General features: G+C 50.2%; 1 protein-coding gene across 1 annotated transcript in view; it reads right to left on the bottom strand.

Moving 5' to 3' along the window:
- The window catches only part of SPATA21 (spermatogenesis associated 21), a 39,517-nt gene extending 27,025 nt beyond the window's left edge, over positions 1-12,492 (bottom strand). Inside the window, exons 1-9 of the mRNA XM_065928883.1 lie at positions 12,364-12,492; positions 10,807-10,864; positions 10,541-10,680; positions 9,989-10,140; positions 8,498-8,717; positions 5,709-6,004; positions 5,300-5,348; positions 2,346-2,788; positions 1,875-1,963 (exon numbers count right to left, since the gene is read on the bottom strand). Coding sequence (XP_065784955.1) covers positions 1,875-1,963; positions 2,346-2,788; positions 5,300-5,348; positions 5,709-6,004; positions 8,498-8,717; positions 9,989-10,140; positions 10,541-10,680; positions 10,807-10,864; positions 12,364-12,492 — 1,576 coding nt within the window. The remainder of the gene's footprint in view (positions 1-1,874; positions 1,964-2,345; positions 2,789-5,299; positions 5,349-5,708; positions 6,005-8,497; positions 8,718-9,988; positions 10,141-10,540; positions 10,681-10,806; positions 10,865-12,363) is intronic.
- Between the last annotated feature and the right edge of the window lie 9,023 nt (positions 12,493-21,515).

Consider the following 21,515-nt stretch of genomic DNA (forward strand, 5'->3'; position numbering starts at 1 on the left):
GCTGGGTCTCTATGCCAGCGTGTCATGCTGTCCGTGAACTTGGCTCAAGAAGGTGGGGCAATGAGTGCTGGATTTAGAAAAGCCCTCCAGAAAGGGTAAAGAGCTTTAAAGCTGAAAAGAGCGAGGGACCTCCCTGGGGACCCAGTGGTTAAGAATCCACCTGGCAATGCAGGGGGCGTGAGTCTGACCCCTGGTCAGGGAACTAAGATTCCAAATGCCAGGGCACAGCTAAGTGCACACACTCAACTAATCAAGCCCACGTATTCCGGAGTCCTTGCCCCACAACGAAAGATCCCACCTGGTGCAAGAGATCCTGTGTGCTGCAGCTAAGAGCCGACACAGCCAAATGAAAAACATTTTTTAAAAAAGAGTGAACTTCAAGGATCCGGCTCTAGGGAGCCAAAGAGTATATTCAGGGAAGGCAGAAGGGGTCCCCTGGCCCTGCCTGGGGCTCAGACTGTGGGGAGGAGTGCAGGGTGGAAGGAGGGCATGCACCCTCCATCCAAGGCCAGGGCCAGCCGGCTGGGTTACAGGTGTGCACAGCGGCTTAGGCCACTCACAAAGCCCAGAGGAAGCGCAGTTGCTCATCTCATAGCACAGGTACGCGGAGTCACGGGGCCCGAGCTAAGGACGCTGGGGAGCAAAGGGCGCCTCGCCCAAGGTGGGCGTTCAGGCTTTTAATTTTCTTGGTGGAGGTGGGACGTGGTGGATGAGTGGGGAGCTGTGTGTAACAGGACCCTAGGGACTCTTTCTGGGACAGACCCCTCCGCACTGTGTCCTCTGTCTGCCTCTTGTTTGTAGACTTTTAGCCTCTTATGCCTTCCCGAGTCCCAAAGAATGGATTCAGTCAGAGAAGCGAGAAAATGCAGGAAGGGAAAACAGTCCAACAAGACCAAATAATACTAGTTTAGACATATAAGGTCAATGAACTTTAGTTCCTCCTCAAGGACTAAAGGGTCTTCCCTGTAGCTCAAACGGTAAAGAATCTACCTGCAACGCAGGAGACCTGGCTTTGATCCCTGGGTCAGGAAGATCCTCTGGAGAAGGGAATGGCAACCCACTCCAGTATTCTTGCCTGGAGAATCCCATGGACAGAGGAACCTGACAGGCTACAGTCTGTGGGGTCACAAAGAGTTGGACATGACTGAGCGACCAACACTACTACACTACAAGGACTGTAGGTAATCTGAGCCTGTCCTCTGAGCCGTTTTGCAGATACTGACACCCCCACCAAGTGGAAGAAGTTAACCATAAGCTGCCCACAAGCACTGCAACCACAAGCTGGTTGAAATGAGGTGGATGATGTTGACGCCCAGTGACCTCACCAGCAGCCCATCAGAAGAAGGCCCACGAACTGATGAGGAACCCTGTGACCCGCTCCCTCACTCTGTCCTTAAACAGCTTTCCTGAAAGCCGTGGGAATTTGGGCCTTTTAAGCTGCCTGGACGCCTAGCTTGGCGCCTGCATTAAACACTCCTTTCCTCGACAGCAGCCCAGTATCAGTAGCTGGGCTGTCCAGCGCATGCGCAGACCCAATGTTGGTCAGGAACGTGTTCAGGGCAGGTGGTCCTGTTAAAGGGTGAGGGGTGGTCTAACGCAGGAGGGGGCGCTGGAGTCTTGCCTCCATCCCTCGTGGCCTCTCCAGGGGACCTAGAGTGGGCTTGTGCTGGCGGAGGCAGAAACACCTCCAAAAACAAGATGCTCCGTTTGTTCAGAGGCAACTCGGGAAGCGGGAAGAGGGCTCAGGTCAGCCTTCTGCCCTGCGCCGCGCGGCCAGCCCAGCGCAGGCTGGGACGGACACAGGGCAGCGGCGTGATCCGCCGGCCCGTCCCCCACCCCGGACCACACCCCACACCCCCACAGCCCGCCCTCACCTTCCTCTTGCTTCATGGTGAGGTGCTCCTCCGCCCTCTCCTCCCAGGTCTGACACACTTTCAGGAGGCAGTGCTCCTCCAGCTCCTGCCTGCAGAGGACAAAGCCGGGCCCAGGGCACATCCGGCCGCCCACCCCCGCCCCGAACCCCGAGAGCTGGTGGGGCGAGGGGGCAGCCGGGGCAGGGGGTTCATAGGAGGGACCCTGGGGAGGCTTTGAGAGGTCACAGGAGTCTGTGGGTGACCCGGGGGAGTGAGGCAGAGGTGAGGGGCGTCTAGACGGGTTAGAAAGAGAAGCAGGGTTGGCAATGAGGAAGGGGCTTCAGTGTGAGAGATAAAGAGCCGGGAGAGGCAGGGGACGTGGAGGGGACACAGGAGAGGCAGACGGGCGTGACGCCTGGACGAGAGTCTGGAGGGGACGCGGGGGCCCTGGGGCCGCGCTCGGATCCCGACACTTTCTGGGGTGGCTCCTACCGTGCCTTCAGGCTCCTCTCCCCGCTGTGGCTCAGAAGTTCTGTCCTTCTCCAGGCCAGATCCGACGCGGGCACCGGCAGGACTGCAGCGGGCCCAGGAGCTGGGCCCGGGGTCCCCGCGGGGGCGGGGACTGGCACAGGGGCGAGAGGCCGGGCCCAGGCCGGGGCGGAGGCAGGGGCCGGGGCGGAGGCCGCAGGCAGGGTCGGAGGCAGGCTGGGGGCGGGGGCGGGCACGGGGCCCAGGGCCCGGGGGCACCTCCGGCCTGGCAGGGTGCGGGCCTTGGCGGCCCTCCGAAGCGCGGCCTCCTCCTCCTCCACCTCCAGCAGGCGCCTCATGAAGCCGGGCCGGGCGCTGCTGGGGTCCTGGGTGCCCGGGGCCGCCGTGGGCTCCTGAGGCTGCTTCTGCGTGGGTTCCAGCTCCCTCGCTCTCGTGTCCACCACCTCCTGGGGACGGGATGGGCAGGCGATGCGGGAGGCCTCCGGCCAGCCGGACGGTCCCGTGAGTTGCTCGCGGCCACCCGCCCCAGGGCCTCAGCCTCTCCTTCTCCTCTGGGTCCCTGGGAGCCCGCTTCTCTATGGCACCCTCTAGACCCCTTCCCCACGTCCTCCTGGACACCTGACCTGGGCCCCCTCCCAACTCTCCGAGCCTTGCTCTTGAGTGAGCAACTCCCCAATTCATCCCTGTTTCTTTCCTCCTGTGCACTCAGCGCAGCCTGTCCAGCTCACGGCTTGCCCTCCCTGGAAGCATGCTCCCTGAGGGCAGGACCGCACCTGCCTCTTTGATCCTATTAACACAGCTGCCTACTCTCACTTGGCAAGCCTCAGTCGATTCCCATCCATGTGTTCAGCAAATCTAGCACCTCCTACCTCTGTCTCTCCCAGAGAGGGGCGAGCTGTCCCCTGTCCGCCTCCACCCAGGCCGCCCCACGGAGGCTCCAGCCCAGCCCTTTCTTCTGTTCAAAGATGAAGCTGTTACCACACACCTGCTTGACCTAAAGTATCAGCACTGCCCTCTCCGCCAGATTATGCCCGTCAGCATGTAAACACGTTTCTTATTTTCCTTCTTTAATTTAAAAAATTTTAATTATTATTACTTTAAGGTTTTAAGCTGCGCGATGTGGCATGTGGGATCTGAGCTCCCGACTAAGGATTGAACCTGTGTCCCCTGCATCAGGAGCCTGGTGTCTTAACCACAGGACCAGAGAGTCCCTTATCTTCCTTCTTTAAAAGAAAAACTCTCAGGGCTTCCTTGGTGGTCCAGTGGTTAGGAATCCGCTTTCCAATAAAAAATAAATAAAAAAAGAATCTGCCTTCCAATACGGGGGACACGGGTTCAGTTCCTGGCTGGGGAACTGAGACCCCACACGCTGTGGGGCAGCTGAGCCCGCGGACACGACTGCACAGCCCAGGCGGCTCTGTGTTCCCTCGGCCCGTGCTCTGCACTTGGATAGTCCACGCGCTGCAGCCAGGAGACAGACAGGAAAAACCCCCACACTGCAAAGCCTTTCAGTACCCTACCTTTACAGCAGAATGCCCTGAAAGATTGGCTGCGCCTGTCTCTGCTTTCCTCCCATCTCCAGGCTGGCGTCTGGCCCTGCTCCCCAGCCAGACTCCTGCAGGGCGGTGATCAGCTCTCTCTCAGAGCCGAGCCCTCAGCGGTGCTAGACACGCATGCCCACTCTGTCCCTCTGGGAGGGCTTTCCTCTCCGGACCCCCACCCTCCTCAAGGCTGGCTCCCTCCCTGAGTGTTCCGCAGCCTCCTTCACTGACTTCCTCACTCTCGATCCGTTTCTGTTGGTTCTGTTTGTTTTTGTTTTCTTTTGGGGGACCGTGCCACATGGCATGCGGAACACTTCCCTGACCAGAGACTGAACCCATGTGCCCTGCATCGGAAGCACAGAATCTTAACCACTGGCCCACGAGAGAAGTCCCTCCATTTCTGAATGTGGTGGAGACCAGTGGTCTGTCCTCAGATGCCTTCCTGCTCCGTACACTCTCCTAGAGTGTAGCCCCGTTTTCCTCATATCTACATCTCACACCCTGACTTCTTGTTCCTTCCTAACTCCAGACATACTCCTGGTATTTCTTCCTGTTTGTCCAGTACATGACCAAAGCAGAACCTCAAGTTCTTTCTGTCTTCTCCTTCGCTAGTGTCACTTGGGCCCCAGACTGAAAGCCTCTCTTAAAAAAAAAAAAAATTCTCTGGGCTTAGATCATAAAGAATCTGCCTGCAAGTCAGGAGACCCAGGTTCGATCCCTGGGTCAGGAATATCCCCTGAAGAAGGGAATGGCTATCCACTCCAGGATTCTAGCCTGGAGAATTTCATGGACAGAAGAGCCTGACAGCCTACAGTCAAGGGTTGCAAAGAGTCGTACACACTGAGTGACTATCACTTTCACTTTCAAAGTCAATTTATGGTATTAGTTTCAAGTGTACAACACAGTGGTTCAATATTTTTGTAAATTATACTTCCTAAAAGCTCTATTGATTCCTCTTTCTCCAACCTACCTTTCCACCAGGCAGATGATGACTGAGTGTTCACAGGTTGCCCAATCAAATTAAAGAACTAGGAATTGAGAGAGCTGTTGGAGGTGGGGATGACTGGGAGGGGATGGGAGTCTCCCAGGCGTTCAGGGAAGCTTTGGGTTGTGTGCTGTGACTGATCAGCTGGCCGGCAAAAATTCGTGCCAATGTGGAAAAAACCACTGTGGCCTGGGGTGAATTTGCGGGCTCCAGAGTGTAAGAGCAGCCTTGACCCGCAACCAAGATGCACACATGTGGGCACACACATGCACATGTGCGAACACACACATGTGTGCACACTCATGGAAACACGCAGGCACAGACTCACACCTTCCCCAGTTTGACTGTGAATACTGCCCCATTTCTGCCTCTTTCGTCTTTGTCCTGGTCTCCCCCCGCCCTGTTCCCTTCCCCACTGTGGTTCTACTTACAGGCGGACGAGCAGGGCCCGGTGCTGGCTGGATCTCCACAGCCTCGTCTCTAAACAAGGGAGAACCCCTAGGTGAGGGGGGTTGCAGCTCAAGGCTCGCCCTCGAAAGGCCTTCTCTCAGCTCCAGGACACTCAGATCCAGCACTGCAGTTTCACCCCCTGGGCTTCTGCTCTCAGAGGGGCTCCTCATTCTTCCATGTCCCTTGTGGGGACTTGACTGGTGAAGGATGGTCCATGGGGCAAAGAATTCTGTACTAGAGCTACTATACAGATGGGGAAACGGGGGTTCTGGGGCACGGTTTGACCAAGGTCTTACATCGCATCAAGAGCTGTCAGGACTAGAAGTCACCTCCTCTGGAACTAGCAGAAGAGCAGTCTTGTTGGGGTCAGGGAGGGGTGGGGTGCCTTACCTTGCTTTGGGTGTGTCGGGTCGTGGCGTGGGTGGTGGGGCAGTGTGAGCTGTCTTTCCCTCCAGAGTTGCCGTAGGCATTAAGGACTCTACTTCCTGGGAACTGTCCTCACGTCCCCCTGGGCCAGGCTCTGGCAGAGCCCCCTGTGGCCCGATGGGTGGGGTGTCCACCTCCTTGGGGAGCTTGTCCTCCAGCTGCTGTTCACAGCTGTCCAAGGTGCAATAAGGCTCTGTCGGCTGCACTGTGTCTGACTCATTGGCTGCCAGGTGACCTAGGATGGGCTGACCCTCTGGGTCCTGCCAAGAACAAAGACATCAAGATGGGGAGCCCCATCCTGGCTCTCAGGTGGCCCTCAACACTTACCCAGAGACCAGCTGACAAACAGTTACTCTGGTCCAAGCACTGCAAGGATTACCTTACTGAACTCTCCCAGCACACCTAGAAGGTTCCCTAAGCAGGGGTCAATTACGCCATTGTGAGGGATGAGGGAACTGAGGTCCAGAGGAGGCGTGGCTTACCCAAAGTCATAATCCACACTTCTCTGTGCATGTAGGATGGGAGCCCGGGGAAAGTGAGGCGATTCCCTTTTCATTTTATTTATTTATTTATTTGCCACACTGCATAGCATGTGAGATCTTAGTTCCCAAACCAGGAATCTAACCCATACCCCCTGCAATGGAAGTGCAGAGTCTTAACCCCCAGACCACCAGGGGAGTATCTGACACAATCCTCTTTAAATGGGATTTCTCAAGGGGTGTTTCAATGAACAAGAATCCTTCATGGTACTCCCCACAAAGGAGATTTTTACATTAACTGACTTCAAGACTTTAATAAGTTGCTATAGTCAAGACAATGTGTGGGACTTCCCTGGTGCTCCAGGGGTTAAGACTCCATGCTTCCACTGCAAGGGGCATGGGCTCAAACCCCGGTTGGGGGAAGTCAAAGTGAAAGTCGCTCAGTCGTGTCCGACTCTTTGCATCCCCATTGACTATACAATCCATGGAATTCTCCAGGCCAGAATACTGGAATGGGTAGCCTTTCTCTTCTCCAGGGGATCTTCCCAACCCAGGGATTGAGCCCAGGTCTCCTGTATTGCAGGCAGATTCTTTACCATCTGAGCCACAGGGAAGCTCGGGAGAAAGGAGAGTCTCCAACAAACGGTGCTGGGATGACTGGACAGCCACATGCAAGAAATGAGCCTCAATCCAACACTCAGACCACATACAAAAGTTAACTCAAGCTGGGTCATAAACCTAAGTGTTAAACCTAAAATAATAAAATTTCCTGGAGAAAACACAAGATAAAATCCTATGTGACTTCAGGTTAAGTAAAGATTTCTAAGAAATAACACCAAAAGCACAGCCATAAAGAAAAAAATGATCAAATAGACTTCATCAAAATTAAGACTTCAGTTCTTTGAAAGTCACCATTGAGAGAATGGAAAAGACAGTTGACTATTCAATTAAAATGATGCACAAAGTATTTGAATAGACATTTCTCCAAGGATACATAATATGTGCCTATAAACACATGAAAAGATGCTTGACATGTTTAGTCATTTGGAAAAGAAAATAAAGACCACAATGAGATTCCACTACACACTTACTAGAATGCTTAGAATTAAAAACAGACCAAAAAAAAAAAAAAAAACCAGACCATACCAAGTTTGGGGGAAGATATGGAACAAGTGGAATTCTCATACATTGCTGATGGGGATGTAAAATGGTACAACCACTTTGGAGAAAAGTTTGGCAGTTTCTTAATAAATTAAACATACAGATACCATATGATTCATTGTACTCCTAGGCATTTATTTGCCCAAAAGAAATGAAAGTATCTGTACACACAGACATGAATGTTTCTATAAGTCTTATTTGTAATAGTCGAAAAATTGAAACAAATCAAGTGTCCATCAATAGGTGAAAGAATGAAGAAATCAGGTTTTGTTTGTTAATTTCCACAGAACAGCAAAGTGATTCAATGATATATATATATAAACACACTTTTTCATATTCTTTTCCATTGTGGTTTATCACAAGATATTGAACATAGTTCCCTGTGCTATAAAGTAGGACAAGAAATTGTGACCTATCCATACAATGGAATAATACTCAGCAGCAAAAAGAATAAAGCATTGATCTACACAATAACATAGCTGAATCTCAAAATATTCATGCTAAGTGAAAGAAGCAAGACCAAAAAAATGGATACTTATGCTTCCTTTTATGGAAAATTCTGGAAAATACAAATTCACAGCTGCAGAACACAGATCAGTGGTTGCCTGGGGCTTGGAATGAATGGGAGAAGCAATGACAAAGGGGCACAGAAAACTTTTTTGGGGGGGATGACAGATGTGTTTATTTTCTTGATTGCAGTGATGGTTTTGTGGGTATACACAAGTATCCAGAACAATAAATTGTACACTTGAAGCATGCGCAACTGTGTATCAATTGTACCTTATGAAGCTGTTTTTTAAAAAAAAAAATCCCTAAACCTTAAAATAAAAAATAAAAGATATTTTATAGTCAAATACGTTTGGGAAAGGTGCCAAACTGTAACTACCTCTTGAAGGGTCCCACAGAGCTCAGCAGCTAAAAAACAGCTGCTAGAACATTCTAGCATAAGAAAAAAAAAATTGGTCTTTGTTAAACCCAGCATGTCCCGTTTTCCCATTTTCAGTTTTACCCAGAAGCCCCATCTCCTCCCTGCCTCTAACAATTCCCTGCTCCCTCACCTCCCTGTGGGTCAGCCATTCCATCCCCCCCTGCCTGGGATTCTGTGGACATCACCTGGTGACTCTCAGGGCCCTGAGCCTCCACTGGCCCTGGGTTCCCCTGGCTTCCCTGTTGGTCCTCAGTCTCCTTCCCTGAGCCCTGCTGCAGCAGCCCTTCCTGTGTTGCAGGGGCCCTGTTGGGGGGCGCCCCCAGCTCACTTCCTGGCATGGACAGATCCCGGTCTGCTTGCAGCAACCTGGGCCCTTCCTGGGGGACCCAAGATGACGCCTTCATCCTGGAGAGAACAGACAAAGGGATACTTCAGCTCCCAAACTGAGGCAGGGTTTTATATTTTTATACCTCTTTGTGGTACCCACACAGGGCTAAGCGCACCACGGGTGCATGCTTAATGCCCGGGAGAAAGAATGAACGACTAACATTAATTCCTCCAACCACAAACACTTTGATGTCAATGTTTAAGAGGATTAGGATTTAATATTTTCATTATTGCTTATTGCTTTTTAGAAAAAAAGAAAAATCAAGGAGAACTGGAATTCATAGTGGTGGGCAGACTTGAGCCTTGGATCATTAAGCTAAAGTTGACAGGTCTGGATTTGAATCTGTGTCGATCTGATCTCACTATAATATTATGGAGTATTTCCTCCAGGCTTCTTCCTTAAGGACATACATACATATTTTCGATGGGGATTAGTTTAAATATCACCTTCAAATAATTGCATACTTTCAGTTATATTGCGAATACAATTTTGCAATATTTTTTCAATTAACAGTATAATCTAAATTTTTCCCATGCCCAAAATCTTTCATAAACATGTTTTTTAATGAAAGCATAAAATTCTCTATTTTATAGATATTCATAATTTACTTAACCATCCCCCTATTGTGGGCATTTAGCACACACTGGGGGTTTCCCTGGCGGCAGAATCCGCCTGCCAGTGCAGGTTCTATTCCTGGATTGGGAAGATTCCCTGGAAAAGGCAATGGCAAACCACTCCAGTATTCTTGCCTGGAGAATTCCATGGACAAGGGAGCCTGCCAAGCTTACAGTCTGTGGGGTCACAAAGGGTCAGACAGGAATGAGTGACTAAACAACAACAACAGCGCACACTGACATTTAAAATTTTTTAGCCTTTAAAATAAGGTGCCAGGAGAAATCTTTGCACTGAAAACTTTGCCTGAATCTTCACTTCTTTCCTTAGAGCATATTTCTAGAAATACATCATATTAAAAGCAGTTTTTTAAACACAGTCCGAAGCATACACTAGAGGGGCAATAGGTATTCCCTGAGGGTTTTTGAGGTTAAACAAGACACATAAATGCCCCTTGAACACTACAACCTCACAGAAACTTGTGGCCTAGTTGGGGAGCTCAGACAAAAGACCGGCACACATAATTATTCAGTGAGTCGCACTATGAAAAAAAGTACAGGAGGGGTGAGTGGGCAGACCCACCTTAGTCTGGGGTTCCCGCCCCTCTCCCTCCCCACCGGGTGGGCCACAGGGGGCTTCTCTCCTGGACCTGCTCTCTGGGACGCCCCCAGCTTACCCTGGTCCTGCCGGAGGCTTCTGCTCCTGGGGACTGAGCTGCGGAAACCCCTCCTCTGACGTGGCTCTGTGTCTGGGCCCCGTCTCCGGCCCGCCCAGGGCAGGTGAGGGCTGCGGGCCACTGTCCATCGCTTCAGCATCTGGAATCACAGCCTAGAACAAAGATGCCCGCGGCCCCGGCTCAAGGAACGGGCCACTCTGGAGGGATCCTGCCACTCCCTGGGCTCGTCCTGGCATCCGGGGAGGGGAGACCCCGCGCCTCACGGGAGGGGAGACCCCGCACCTCACGGGGAAGGAGACCCCGCGCCTCACGGGGGAGGAGACCCCGCGCCTCAGTGGAGGGGAGACCCCGCGCCTCACGGGGAAAGAGACCCCGTCCCTCACAGGAGGGGAGACCCCGCGCCTCGCGGGAAGGGAGACCCCGCACCTCACGGGGAAGGAGACCCCGTCCCTCACGGGAGGGAGAGTCCGTCTCTCACAGGGGCGAAGAGACCCTGCGCCTCACATGAAGGGAGACCCCGCGCCTCACGGGAGGGGAGACCCCGCACCTCACGGGGAAGGAGACCTCGTCCCTCACGGGGGAGGAGACCCCGCGCCTCACGGGGAAGGAGACCTCGTCCCTCACGGGGGAGGAGACCCCGCGCCTCAGTGGAGGGGAGACCCCGCGCCTCACGGGGGAGGAGACCCGCGTCCCTCACGGGAGGGGACACCCCACGCCTCACGGGAGGGAGACTCCGTCTCTCACAGGGGCGAAGAGACCCTGCGCCTCACAGGAAGGGAGACCCCGCGCCTCACGGGAGGGGAGACCCCACACCTCACGGGGAAGGAGACCCCGCGCCTCGCGGGAGGGCAGACCCCGCGCCTCACCGGAGAGGCGCTGAGAAGACGCGGGGAGGAGACAAGAGGCCGGGGAGTGGCCCAGTCAGCACTGAGGGCGCCACAGGAAACTGGAGCCCTAGCGGTACCTTGGTCACCGCGATCCTGACAAGGAGAGCTCGACGGAGCACCTGGGGGGACTTCCCCGGCGGTCCAGTGGTTAAGACTCCGAGCTTCCATGGCAAGGGCGCGGGTTCAATCCCTGCTCAGGGAACTAAGATCCCGAAAGCCGCAAGGGGCAGCCAAGAAAAAAAGAGAGAGAGAGACCCTCGCAAGGTCCAAGGGAGGCTTCCTCAGTTTCCTCTGGGTTTTGATGTCTATCACTTCCTAGTTGGGTGGCCTTGAGCCAGCGACTCCAAGGGAGCTCCAAGCCTTACCTGAGTCAGCAAACTCCAGGCAACTTGGCTCAGTCAATTGATAGTAGTTGTTATAACACAAGATTCCTCTGGGGATCAACACTAAGGGCATCAACCAGGGGGCAGGGGCAGGGCCAGGTATACCCAGGGATTTAACCCAGTTAATCCTCAGCATGACACACAGGAGTCCTTGAAGCTACAGCGCCAAGCCCAAGATCATACAGCTGGTTAAGTGGCGGCACTGAGATCCCATGACTATGCTCATGGGAAAAACAAATGGGCAGGTAACGGAAGCCCTGAATGTTTGCCCCAGGCTCCTTCCAAGACTCATTTCAGGCCCTCTTCCTGGGCCCAAAAGAAGCCATAATTTATAACAGAGGCTATAGTTAGAGGGCTATACTTAATCCAAAGAAGTGTTGCCCCTTTTTATGGTGACATTTTTAGCTCAGGGACACAGAAAGGAAGGCGCAGAGATTATGGATGGAAACTCTGAGTAGCTGTCAGGGGAATAAAGGTTATGGGGGAGGCAAAGGGTAAGGGCCATGGAAAGCTTTATACTTAGTAGAGTAAGTAAACAATTCTTGTTTTCCTCACCCAGCCAGCATCTCTTTTGGTAACAGAAGCCAACATTCTTTCATAGGAACCTTCCTGCCTCCTTTCGAGAGTACCGCCACTGACTTCATTATACAAAGAGATCCAGGCCACTCTGCCCTGCCATGGTGACTGATTCGGGGATAAATATGTGACTACAACCTGGTCAGTGACACTGACACTGGAGACTTTCTTCGGCTATTGCAAAGGGGCTCTCCTCTTGTTTGGGATGTTAAACCAGAGAAAATACAATGGGGAGGTGTAAGCCTGGAGCGGCCAGGGCACTTCTTGCCATTTTGCAGGGAGAGCGTGCCTGGGAAAGCCACAGAGGCAGGCAGAGCCGAGACACTCATTTAGTACCTTTATCCAGCCATACCTGAAGTCTACAGGCAGATCTGTCAGTTACCCAACTAATGTGTTCTCATTCCTGCCTAGTCCAATTTGAAATGAGTTTTGTGCCAATTGTTACAGAAGCTTAATTTTAAAAGTTGGAGAGAAAACCTGGGCAAGGGAAGGGAAAGTGCCTGCTGTGGGTGGAGAGGCAGGTCCCTACCTGGCTGACTTCTGATATGGTGGGCTCCTCACCAGCCCTGTTGCTGGCAGTCCTCAGGCCAGGACTTGGCTGGGCCCCTGACGCCTCTATCCTATCCTCCACGTACATCTGGGCATTCCCGTTGTCCATCGTGCCAGGGCCAATGAGGGTACCAAGTGAGGAGCATCAAACACTGTGTTCCCAGAAAAGAAATCCAGTCAAAGTTCCACCAAGCCCATTACCTAACTGCCTCTTCAGCAGCCCATGTGGAGTCTGTAATGGAGAGAGCCTGGCTTAGGGGAAGAAGTAGGGCCAGGCCTGGCAGAACAGGGGTACATGGTCAGACCAGGGACCTCCCTGCATGTGTTACCTGTGTAGTTTCTCCAGTTCTCACAATGACTCTAGGTAAAAAGGAAGCTCTGGGAAACAAAGTGACTTGCCTGAGGTCTAACACCAGACAGGTTACAGAGCAGGAATAGAACCGTGGCCTGCTGGGTCCCCAAACCCACACACTTTTCTCTAGAGCAGCATTTCCTAACAGGTGTTCTCCAGAATACTGGCTCCTTGAGGGGCACCACAAAAAAGTTCTGAGGTCAAATGTGTCTGGGAAGTCCTGAGTTAAAATGAAAGCGATTGGGGCTTCCCTGGCAGTCCAGTGGTTAAGAATCCATCTTGCAGTGTGAGTGAGGCAGGTTTGACCCCGGCTGGTGAACAAGGGTCCCACATGCCGCAGGGTGGCTAAGCCTCCAAACCACAACTACTGAGCCCGCTTTTGCCGCAACTAGAGAGTCCACGGGCCACAGTGAGGATCCCACTAAGACCCCAGGCAGCCAAATAAGTAAATATATTTTTAATGAAATAGGCTCTTTTTGCAGGATTTCTCAGAGTCTTTAATATACTAAATGCGCACTTTAAAGAGAGCACGAGCGTGTCATGGTTGTTGCTGCTACTGCTGTAGAGGAAAAATCTGTTCCTCCCGGGGCTAAAGGAATAAGGAGTGGGGAACATCTGTGTGGGGCCCTAAAGTCTCCAGGCGCACTAGGGGGTTTGCCAAGTCTCCCCATCCCTGCCCTGGACATACCCCTTTCTACAGCTTTCCTTTGTGTCTCCCCTTCTGCCTTTCCCATCCAACCTCTGATGTGGCTGTACCACCATCCCACCTCTGATGTGGCTGTACCACCATCCCCTACACAAGCATTCTCTTTTGATCTGGGCTATCTCGTACAATCCTAATCCCATAGACTGCCCCCCCACCCGCCCACCCAAGCCAGCCTCTGCGCCCATTTCCCACTTCTCTATCTCTCCCACAACACCCCTCCCCCCACCAACTCTATCCTTCAAGCTCCTGCCTTTTCTCCAAGCTTCCAACCACCTCAGCCCTGTCTCCGGCCTTTGAATTCTTTTGCTGCAACATCAGTACCATTTCTAGGGAAATGCCACAGAAACCTCTTTTCACTGTTCACTTATTTCTAGGGGTAAATCCTACCCACCCAGTGACACCTTGAGAATCTTGATGGTGCTTCTCCCACTTTGAATCCTGACAGACCACCAGCACCCACAGAGGAACCTTCTGTTTGCTGGGCATGTTTGTCACTGATATTCTAACCACCCCGTCCTCGAGGTCAGTGGGTTCAACCCTGTTTTAAACTGAGGTTCAGGGTGGCCCAGTGCCTTGTCCAATACTACACACCAAATCTGCAGAGGAACCAGTTTCAAACAGGCCTGTGTGACTCCTGAGACTGCTTATCTCACCACATCATCTTGCCGCCAAAGAAGCTCAATTCATTCCCTCACTCACCTGCACAGCCAGCAATTGTGTGCCAGACGTACCCATGCCTGGCACAACATCAGGCTTTGGGAGCACACTGGGGGTCTCAGTGGCTCTCACCAGGGGCTCCGGGGACGTGCCTCTCACAGCAGCTGACCCGAATGCCCCTCCCTTCTCCTTTCCTCCCCACCATGCCTCCCCTCCAGTCCCACCATCTCCACAATGCAAACAAGACCCCCGCACCAGGAGACCCCACTACGGGCAGCTCCAGTCTGCCCTGAAGACCTAGACTCTCACTGGGCACAGAGGAGTCAGCACCGTGGCTGAGCCCCTCTCTCTTCCCCTGGGGTCCCTCCCTTCTCTCCCCTCAGGCCCCCTAGGCCGTCCCTTTTCCTCTGAGCCTTCCTACCCCAGACGTAGATGACCCATCTGGGAGAAACCTGGCCCCCTTCCACACCCCTCACACACACCCCCCATTGTCCACTGTCTCCACTCAGAAAGCACAGGCTCAGCCTCAGAATCCTCAGGCCCCAATATTCCACAGGCTGAGTTTCGAGGGGGTAGCGGCTCCAGAGGGAATCCAGCCCCCTCTCTGTCCCCCGTCTGGGGCTTACACCTTCCCTTAGAATCTGGACGAGAAGGGGAAGCCCCCGCCCCAAGCAGGAGAGCACGTATCTGAGGATAGAATCGGGGGGTGCCCAGTACACTCTGCCCCCCTTTAGGGGCACTTTCTTGCTCAGTTTTATTGAGATTTAATTCACACATCACACCACTCAGCCACTTAAAGTGTACAATTCAGTGACTTTTAGTATACTCACAGAATTGGACAATCCTCACTCCAATTTTAGAACACTGTTCATCACCCCCAAAAGAAAGCCCACACCCCTTATTCATCACCTCAATCCCCCCAACCCACCCCCAGCCCCGGACAATCACTAATCTACTTTCTGTCTCTGTAGTCTTGGCTATTCTGGACATTTCATTTAAATGGAATCATACTTCCATGGTGGCTAAAAAGGTAAAGAATCTGCCTGTAATGCAGGAGACCTGGGTTCGATCCCTGAATGAAGAGGATCCCATGCAGAAGGGAATGGCAACCCACTCCAGTATTCTTGCCTGGAGAATTCCATTGATAGAGAAGCCTGACAGCCTATAGTCCATGGGGTTGCATGGAGTCGGACATGACTGAGCGACTAACATATATACAATATGTGGTCCTGAGTGACTGGCTTCTTTGGCTTAGCAGATGTTCCCAGGGTTCATCTGATTTGTGGATTATATCAGCCCTTCATTCCTTTTTTTTTTTTTTGCCAATACACTGCATTTTTTTTTGGCCGTGTCATGCAGCTTGCAGCGTCTTAGTTCCCCAACCAGGGATTGAACCTGGGCCGCAGCAGTGAAAGCTGGGAATCCTAACCACTAGGCCACCAAGGAATTTCCCCTTTTATGTCTCCATTTATCACTTGACAGACATTTGAGTTCTTTCCCCTTTTTAGCTATTATGAATAATGCTATGAACATTTGTGTACCAATTTTTTTTGTGTGAAAATATGTTTTCATTTCTCTTGGGTGTATACCTAGGAATGGAATTGCTGGGTCATGTGGTAACTCTATATTTAGCCCCTGGAGTAATTGCCATGCTGTTTTCCAAAGTACCTGCATCATCTACGTTCCCCAAAATGTAAGATGTCTGAGGGCTCCAGTCTCCCACACCCTCACCAACACTTGCTGTGTGTGTGCTTTATTCTGGGCTCTCTAGTGGGTGCAGGTAAAAAGCAGTATCTTATTGTGGTTTTGATTTGCATTCCCCTGACGGCTAATGATGTTGGTCACCTTTTCATGTGCTTATTGGTTATTTATGTATATTTTTTGGGGAAATGTCTATTCAGGTTCATTGTCCATTTATAAATTGGGTTATTTGTCTTTTTATTATTGAATGGTAAGAACTCTCTATATAATCTAGGTGCAAGTCCTTCGTCAGATATGTAATTTGAAAAATTGTTCTCAGCTTATGTGAATTGTGCTTTCACTTTGGTTGTCCTTTGGAGAATAAGAATTCTTAATTTTAAGTTTCATTTACCTACTTTTCTCTTTTGTTGCCTGTGCTCTTAGTGTCATATCTAAGAATCTATTAGATTCTTTTTATTATAACATAAATCCAAGATCATAAAGATTTCTGTCTATGTTTTCTTCTAAGAGTTATATGGTTTAGCTCACACATTTGGGTCTATGAGCCATTTTGAATTAATTTTTGTATATGGTGTGAGATATGGGTCCAACTTCATTCTTTTGCCTGTGTAATGTAGATAACTCATTCCCACACTGTTTGTTGAAAAGATTATTCTTTATCAAATTGTCTTGGCACAATTTGGGAAAATCAAGTGGCTGTAAATGTGAGGGTTTATTTCTGAATTTTCCATTCTATTTCATTGTTCTATGGCCTATCTTTATACCAGTACTATACTGTCTTGATTCCTGTCCCATCATATTAAGTATTGAAATTGGGAAGTGTGAGGTCACCAACTTTATTCTTTTATAAGATTGTTTTGTTACCAAGTGCCCTTTTAAAATGGTCTCCCCATGGCTCAGATGGTAAACAACTTGCCTGCAATGCGGGAGACCTGGCTTTGATCTCTGGGTCAGGAAGATTCCCTTGAGAAGGGAACAGCAACCCATTCCAGTATTCTTCCCTGGAGAATCCCATGGACAGAGGAGTTTGGCAGGGTCTGTCCATGGGGTCGCAAAGAGTCAGACATGACTGAACAACTAACACTCCCCATCTGAGAAATGGGGAAATTTCTCTTGGAAATGTTTATGATGGCAGAAAAACACAGCAGGTAAAGATAAGTGACCTATCGTAGTTCTGGAAGCCACACAGGAACACAACTCACCCCAAGCCCCCACCTTGGCCCCGGACCTACCAGAAAGCTGCTGGATGAGTCACAGCGAGGTTGTGCACCGCTGTCACCTCCTCCCATACGAGATGGGCTCTGTGTGAGCCTGCACTCTGCTGTTGGGTTGAATTGAACCTGTTAAATAATGGTGTTAACCTGGGAGTAGTCAGTAGGCCCTCTTATTCTTGGCAATAGACGTTTAGAAATGCCTTTCAGGCGTGTCTAGCCATGTGACTGGGGTTTGAGAATAAGGCAAAGGACAGTCTGACCTCCCACAGCCAGAGGACAGTGTACTTTCCCTGGGCTGGTCACTGCTTAAGTGACTCCACTACACAATGAGGATAACAATCCTCGCCCCGCCTACCTCACAAGGATTATTGTGTCAAGGTAACCTCTTCCAGGGAGCCTTCCCTGACTGCCCCCAGGCTGGGTGAGGTCTCTTTTCTTAGCTCCCACACTCCTCTGTGAGTTTTTTTCCATCATAACACTTCTCACTCTGCAATGCAAATGATTCACTTTTTTCTCTGTCTCCTCCTCTCTGTTAGCTCCATGAAGGTAGGAGCTGGGTGGGCCTCATCTCTGTGGCCCCAGCACCCAGCACCTGGCCTATAGTAGCTCAGTGCCCATCTCTGTTAGGCTGAACTGAAGGGCAAGTGCTCTGAACATGTTGTAAGACCTGGCTACACGGAGCGAGCATTCCCTATGAGATTCAGAGAGGAAGGTGTCCTACATGGGGCAGCCACATGGGGCCACTGTGGGCCGCTTTCACACTGCTTGTCTCCAGGAGATGGTGATGGAACTTGGTGCTGATGGTGGACGCTATTCCAAAGTTTAGCTCTTAAGAGCTAGTCCCAGATGCTCTCCCACATGGAAGATTCTTCAGGTACCTTATTCCTGGGACACCCTATTTTCCCAGGTGTTGTTCAGCACATATTGATGCAAAGAGTCAGAGTGTGAAAAAGGAAACACTGTGGCTCATTCCCAAAGCACCCCTTGGCTTTGGGATATAGCCAATTGAATACCCATACACACACACACACAGACGCAGAGTCATGTACTTTCATTCACTGACCACTTAGTCTGTAGCAGGCCCTGTGCTGCTGAATACGGGGGTCCAGAAAGGCAGGGACAGGGTCCTGCGTTCAAGAAGCTTGCAGTCTAGTGGGAGAGTGGACACAGAAACAGAACGATGAGAATGTGAGGGATAAGACTGTCAGAATGAGGAGGTGCCCTCCCTCACCTCTCAGCATCTCTCCCCTCTAGCTTCTAAGGGGACTTCTGTCTTTGTCACTCCAGGACTTTAAGGAAATGAAATAGAACCCTAGAAAGAAATCTCATCTCTTAATCTCTTCTTTGTTGTACAGAAACAAGGTAAAGTTGAAATTAAATGTTAAATCAATTCACATAAAGAGAGGTTAACTTCATACCCACCAGGATGGCGAATGTCAAAGGAAATGGAAAATAAGTACTGGCAAAGATGTGGAAATTTGGAACCTTTGCTGGTAGAAATGTAAAATGCAGCTTCTGTGGAAAAGTTTAGAGCTCAAAAAGCTACACGTGAATTACTGCATGGGCCAGCAAGTCCCACTTCTAGATATATGCCCAAAAGAACTGAAAACAAGGACTTGAACAGGTATTCTTCACCAATAATTCACCGTGGCATTATTCACAATAGCCAAAAGGTGGAAACAACCCAAATATCCATCAGTAGATGAATGGATAAACAAAATGTGGTCTATCTGTTGTTCACCTGAAGTAATGAGGTTACCAGAACTGCTCCAGCAAAAATGGGTTTGCATGAGATCAGCAGAGAATTGCAACTCAGGGTCTGCAACCAAGGTCAACCACATGCAAGTCCCCTCAGGGTAAGGGGAGCAGAGCTCTTTTATTGAGGGGAAAAGGAAGCTGGGGAAAGGAGGGATAGAGGAAGCAGAGTTCGTGGCTTTTCACTGTCTGAGTCCTTGTCAGGAAAGAAGACAGTCTTCCTTCTTCCTTTTGGTCTAGCATTTCAGGGCTTGGGAGCTCCCCATTCTGGGCTCTTGACTCTTATTTAACCGAACTTTCTGTTTATTAATTTTTTATACCATGCAGTGATATCATTCAGTCATTAAAATGAATGAAATTCTGATATAGGCTATGACATGAATGAACCTCGAAAATATGAAATAAGTGAAATAAGCAAAAACAAATACTGTATGATTCCATTTATATGAGATACCTGGAAGAGACAAATTCATATACAGACAGTAGAACAAAGATTACCAGGGGCTGGGGGTAGCAGAAAATCAGGTGTTTTTGCTTAATGAGTATAGGATTTTGGATGATGAAAAAGTCTGGAAATAGAGTGGTGAATGTACTTAATTTCTGTACACTTAAAATGATTAAAGTGGTAAAGTTTATGTTCTGTATATTTTACTACCTTGTATATATTTTAATTTAAGAGAGAAGATCAATCCTGTAATAAAGAGTTTATACAGAGTGAGTAAAAGGAGGGAGAGAGGAGAGAGAAAAAGGATGGGGAGAAAGTTTAGGAGCATTCATCGAATCACAGATTTGGGATCAGCTGTGGTGCACAGGGGACCTGGCTCATCATAAGCACTGAAATGTTTGTGTAATGAATAAGAGAATGGTAGGGCTTCCCTGGAGGCTCAGTGGTAAAGAATTCACCTGCCAATGCAGGAGACATGGGTTCTGGGAAGATCCCTCATGCCTCGGAGCTTCTAAGCCGCCAGGCCACCACTATTGTGCCTGAGATGTAGAGCCTGAGCTCTGAAACCTGCTCCTTGTGCTCCGTAACAAGAGAAGCCACCACAATCAGAAGGTACACACCACAACTAGACAGTAGCCGCTGCTCACTGCGACTAGATAAAAGCCCGTGCTGCAATGGAGACTCAGAACAGTCAAAAATAAATTAATATTTTTTAAAAAGAAATAGGGAGAGAGAAAATGGTAGAGAAGGAGAAGGGATTTTGACAATTTGACTCAGGGTGGCACGATGGTAAAGAATAAGCCTGCAGTGCAGGAGACTTGGGAGACTCAGGTTTGATACCTGCATCGGGAAGATCCCCTGGAGGAGGAAATGGCAACCCACTCCAGTATTCTTGCCTGGAAAATGCCATGGACAGAGGAACTTGGCTACAATCTATGGGGTCACAAAGAGTTGGACACAACTAAGCCCGCACACAAACATTGTAACTCCCATAACATTCTGAGAGAAATCCAAGTTAAGACTGGGATACTTTAAAAAGTACTTATATTAGTAAACTTGGTTCCTTTTAATACATCCTTTTGTTGAATCTAGACTACAGGGGCCCAGGGCACATGGTGGGTTAGGAAAAGGGTGGCACAGTAGGGACATCACATTTAGCTGGTGGAGCAGGTAAAGCTTTCTCTAGAAGGAAAAGCCTCGGTTGCTTCTTACAGAGTCGGCTGATGGCAGGACCTTCAGGAAGAGCAGAAGGAAGCAAAGGCTGGAGGAGAGAGAAGCATCAGAGAGAGCAGTCTAGGTAGCTACAGCTTTGAATCTCAGCCAACTGGACATCAGGTGTAAATGTCGAGGCAACAGGGAAGACCCACAACCAGACAATGGATTGCAGTGTGATGTGTATTAAAGTTTTCTCTGCAGCTTCTGAGATGTTATGGAAGTGGAGGCGCCCAGACAACCCTTGTTGTTGTTGTTGTCGCTAAGTCATGTCTGACTCTTTGTGACCCCATGGACTGCAGCATGCCAGGCTTTCTGTCCTTCACTATCTCCTGGAGTTTGCTCAGATTCAGGTCCATTGAATCAATGATGCTAACTAACCATCTCATCCTCGGCCGCCCTCTTCTCCCCATCGCCTTCAATCCTTCCCACCATCAGTGTTTCCCAGCATCAGTGTCTTTTTCCAATGAGTGAGTTCTTCACATCAGGTGGCCAAAGTACTGGAGCTTCAGACATCAGATAACCTGAGTGCATGCTAAGCCACTTCAGTCACGTCCAACTCTTTCCAACCCAATGGACTATACCCCACCAGGCTCCTCTATCCACGGGATTCTCCTGACAAGAATGGGTTGCCATTTCCTCCTCCAGTGGGATCTTCCCCATATAGGGATAGGACCCATGTCTCTTATGTGTCCTGAATTGGCAGGCGAGTTCTTTACCACTAGTGACACCTGAGAAGCCCTTCAGACCACCCTTAGTCAGTCAGTCAGTTCAGTTGCTGAGTGATGTCCGACTCTTTGAGACCCCATGGCTGCAGCATGCCAGGCTTCCTTGTCCATTACAACTCCCAGATCTTGCTCAAACTCATGTCCATTGAGTTGGTGATGCCATCCAACCATCTATCTCATCCTCTGTCATCCCCTTCTCCTCCCACCTTCAATCTTTCCCAGCATCAGGGTCTTTTCCAATGAGTCAGTTCTTTGAATCAGGTGGCCAAAGTACTGGAGCTTCAGCTTCAGCATCAGTCCTTTCTATGAATATTCAGGACTAATTTCCTTTAGGATTGATTGATTTGATCTCCACGCAGTCC

This window comes from Muntiacus reevesi, chromosome 3, assembly GCF_963930625.1.
Source record: "Muntiacus reevesi chromosome 3, mMunRee1.1, whole genome shotgun sequence".
NCBI lineage: Eukaryota > Metazoa > Chordata > Mammalia > Artiodactyla > Cervidae > Muntiacus > Muntiacus reevesi.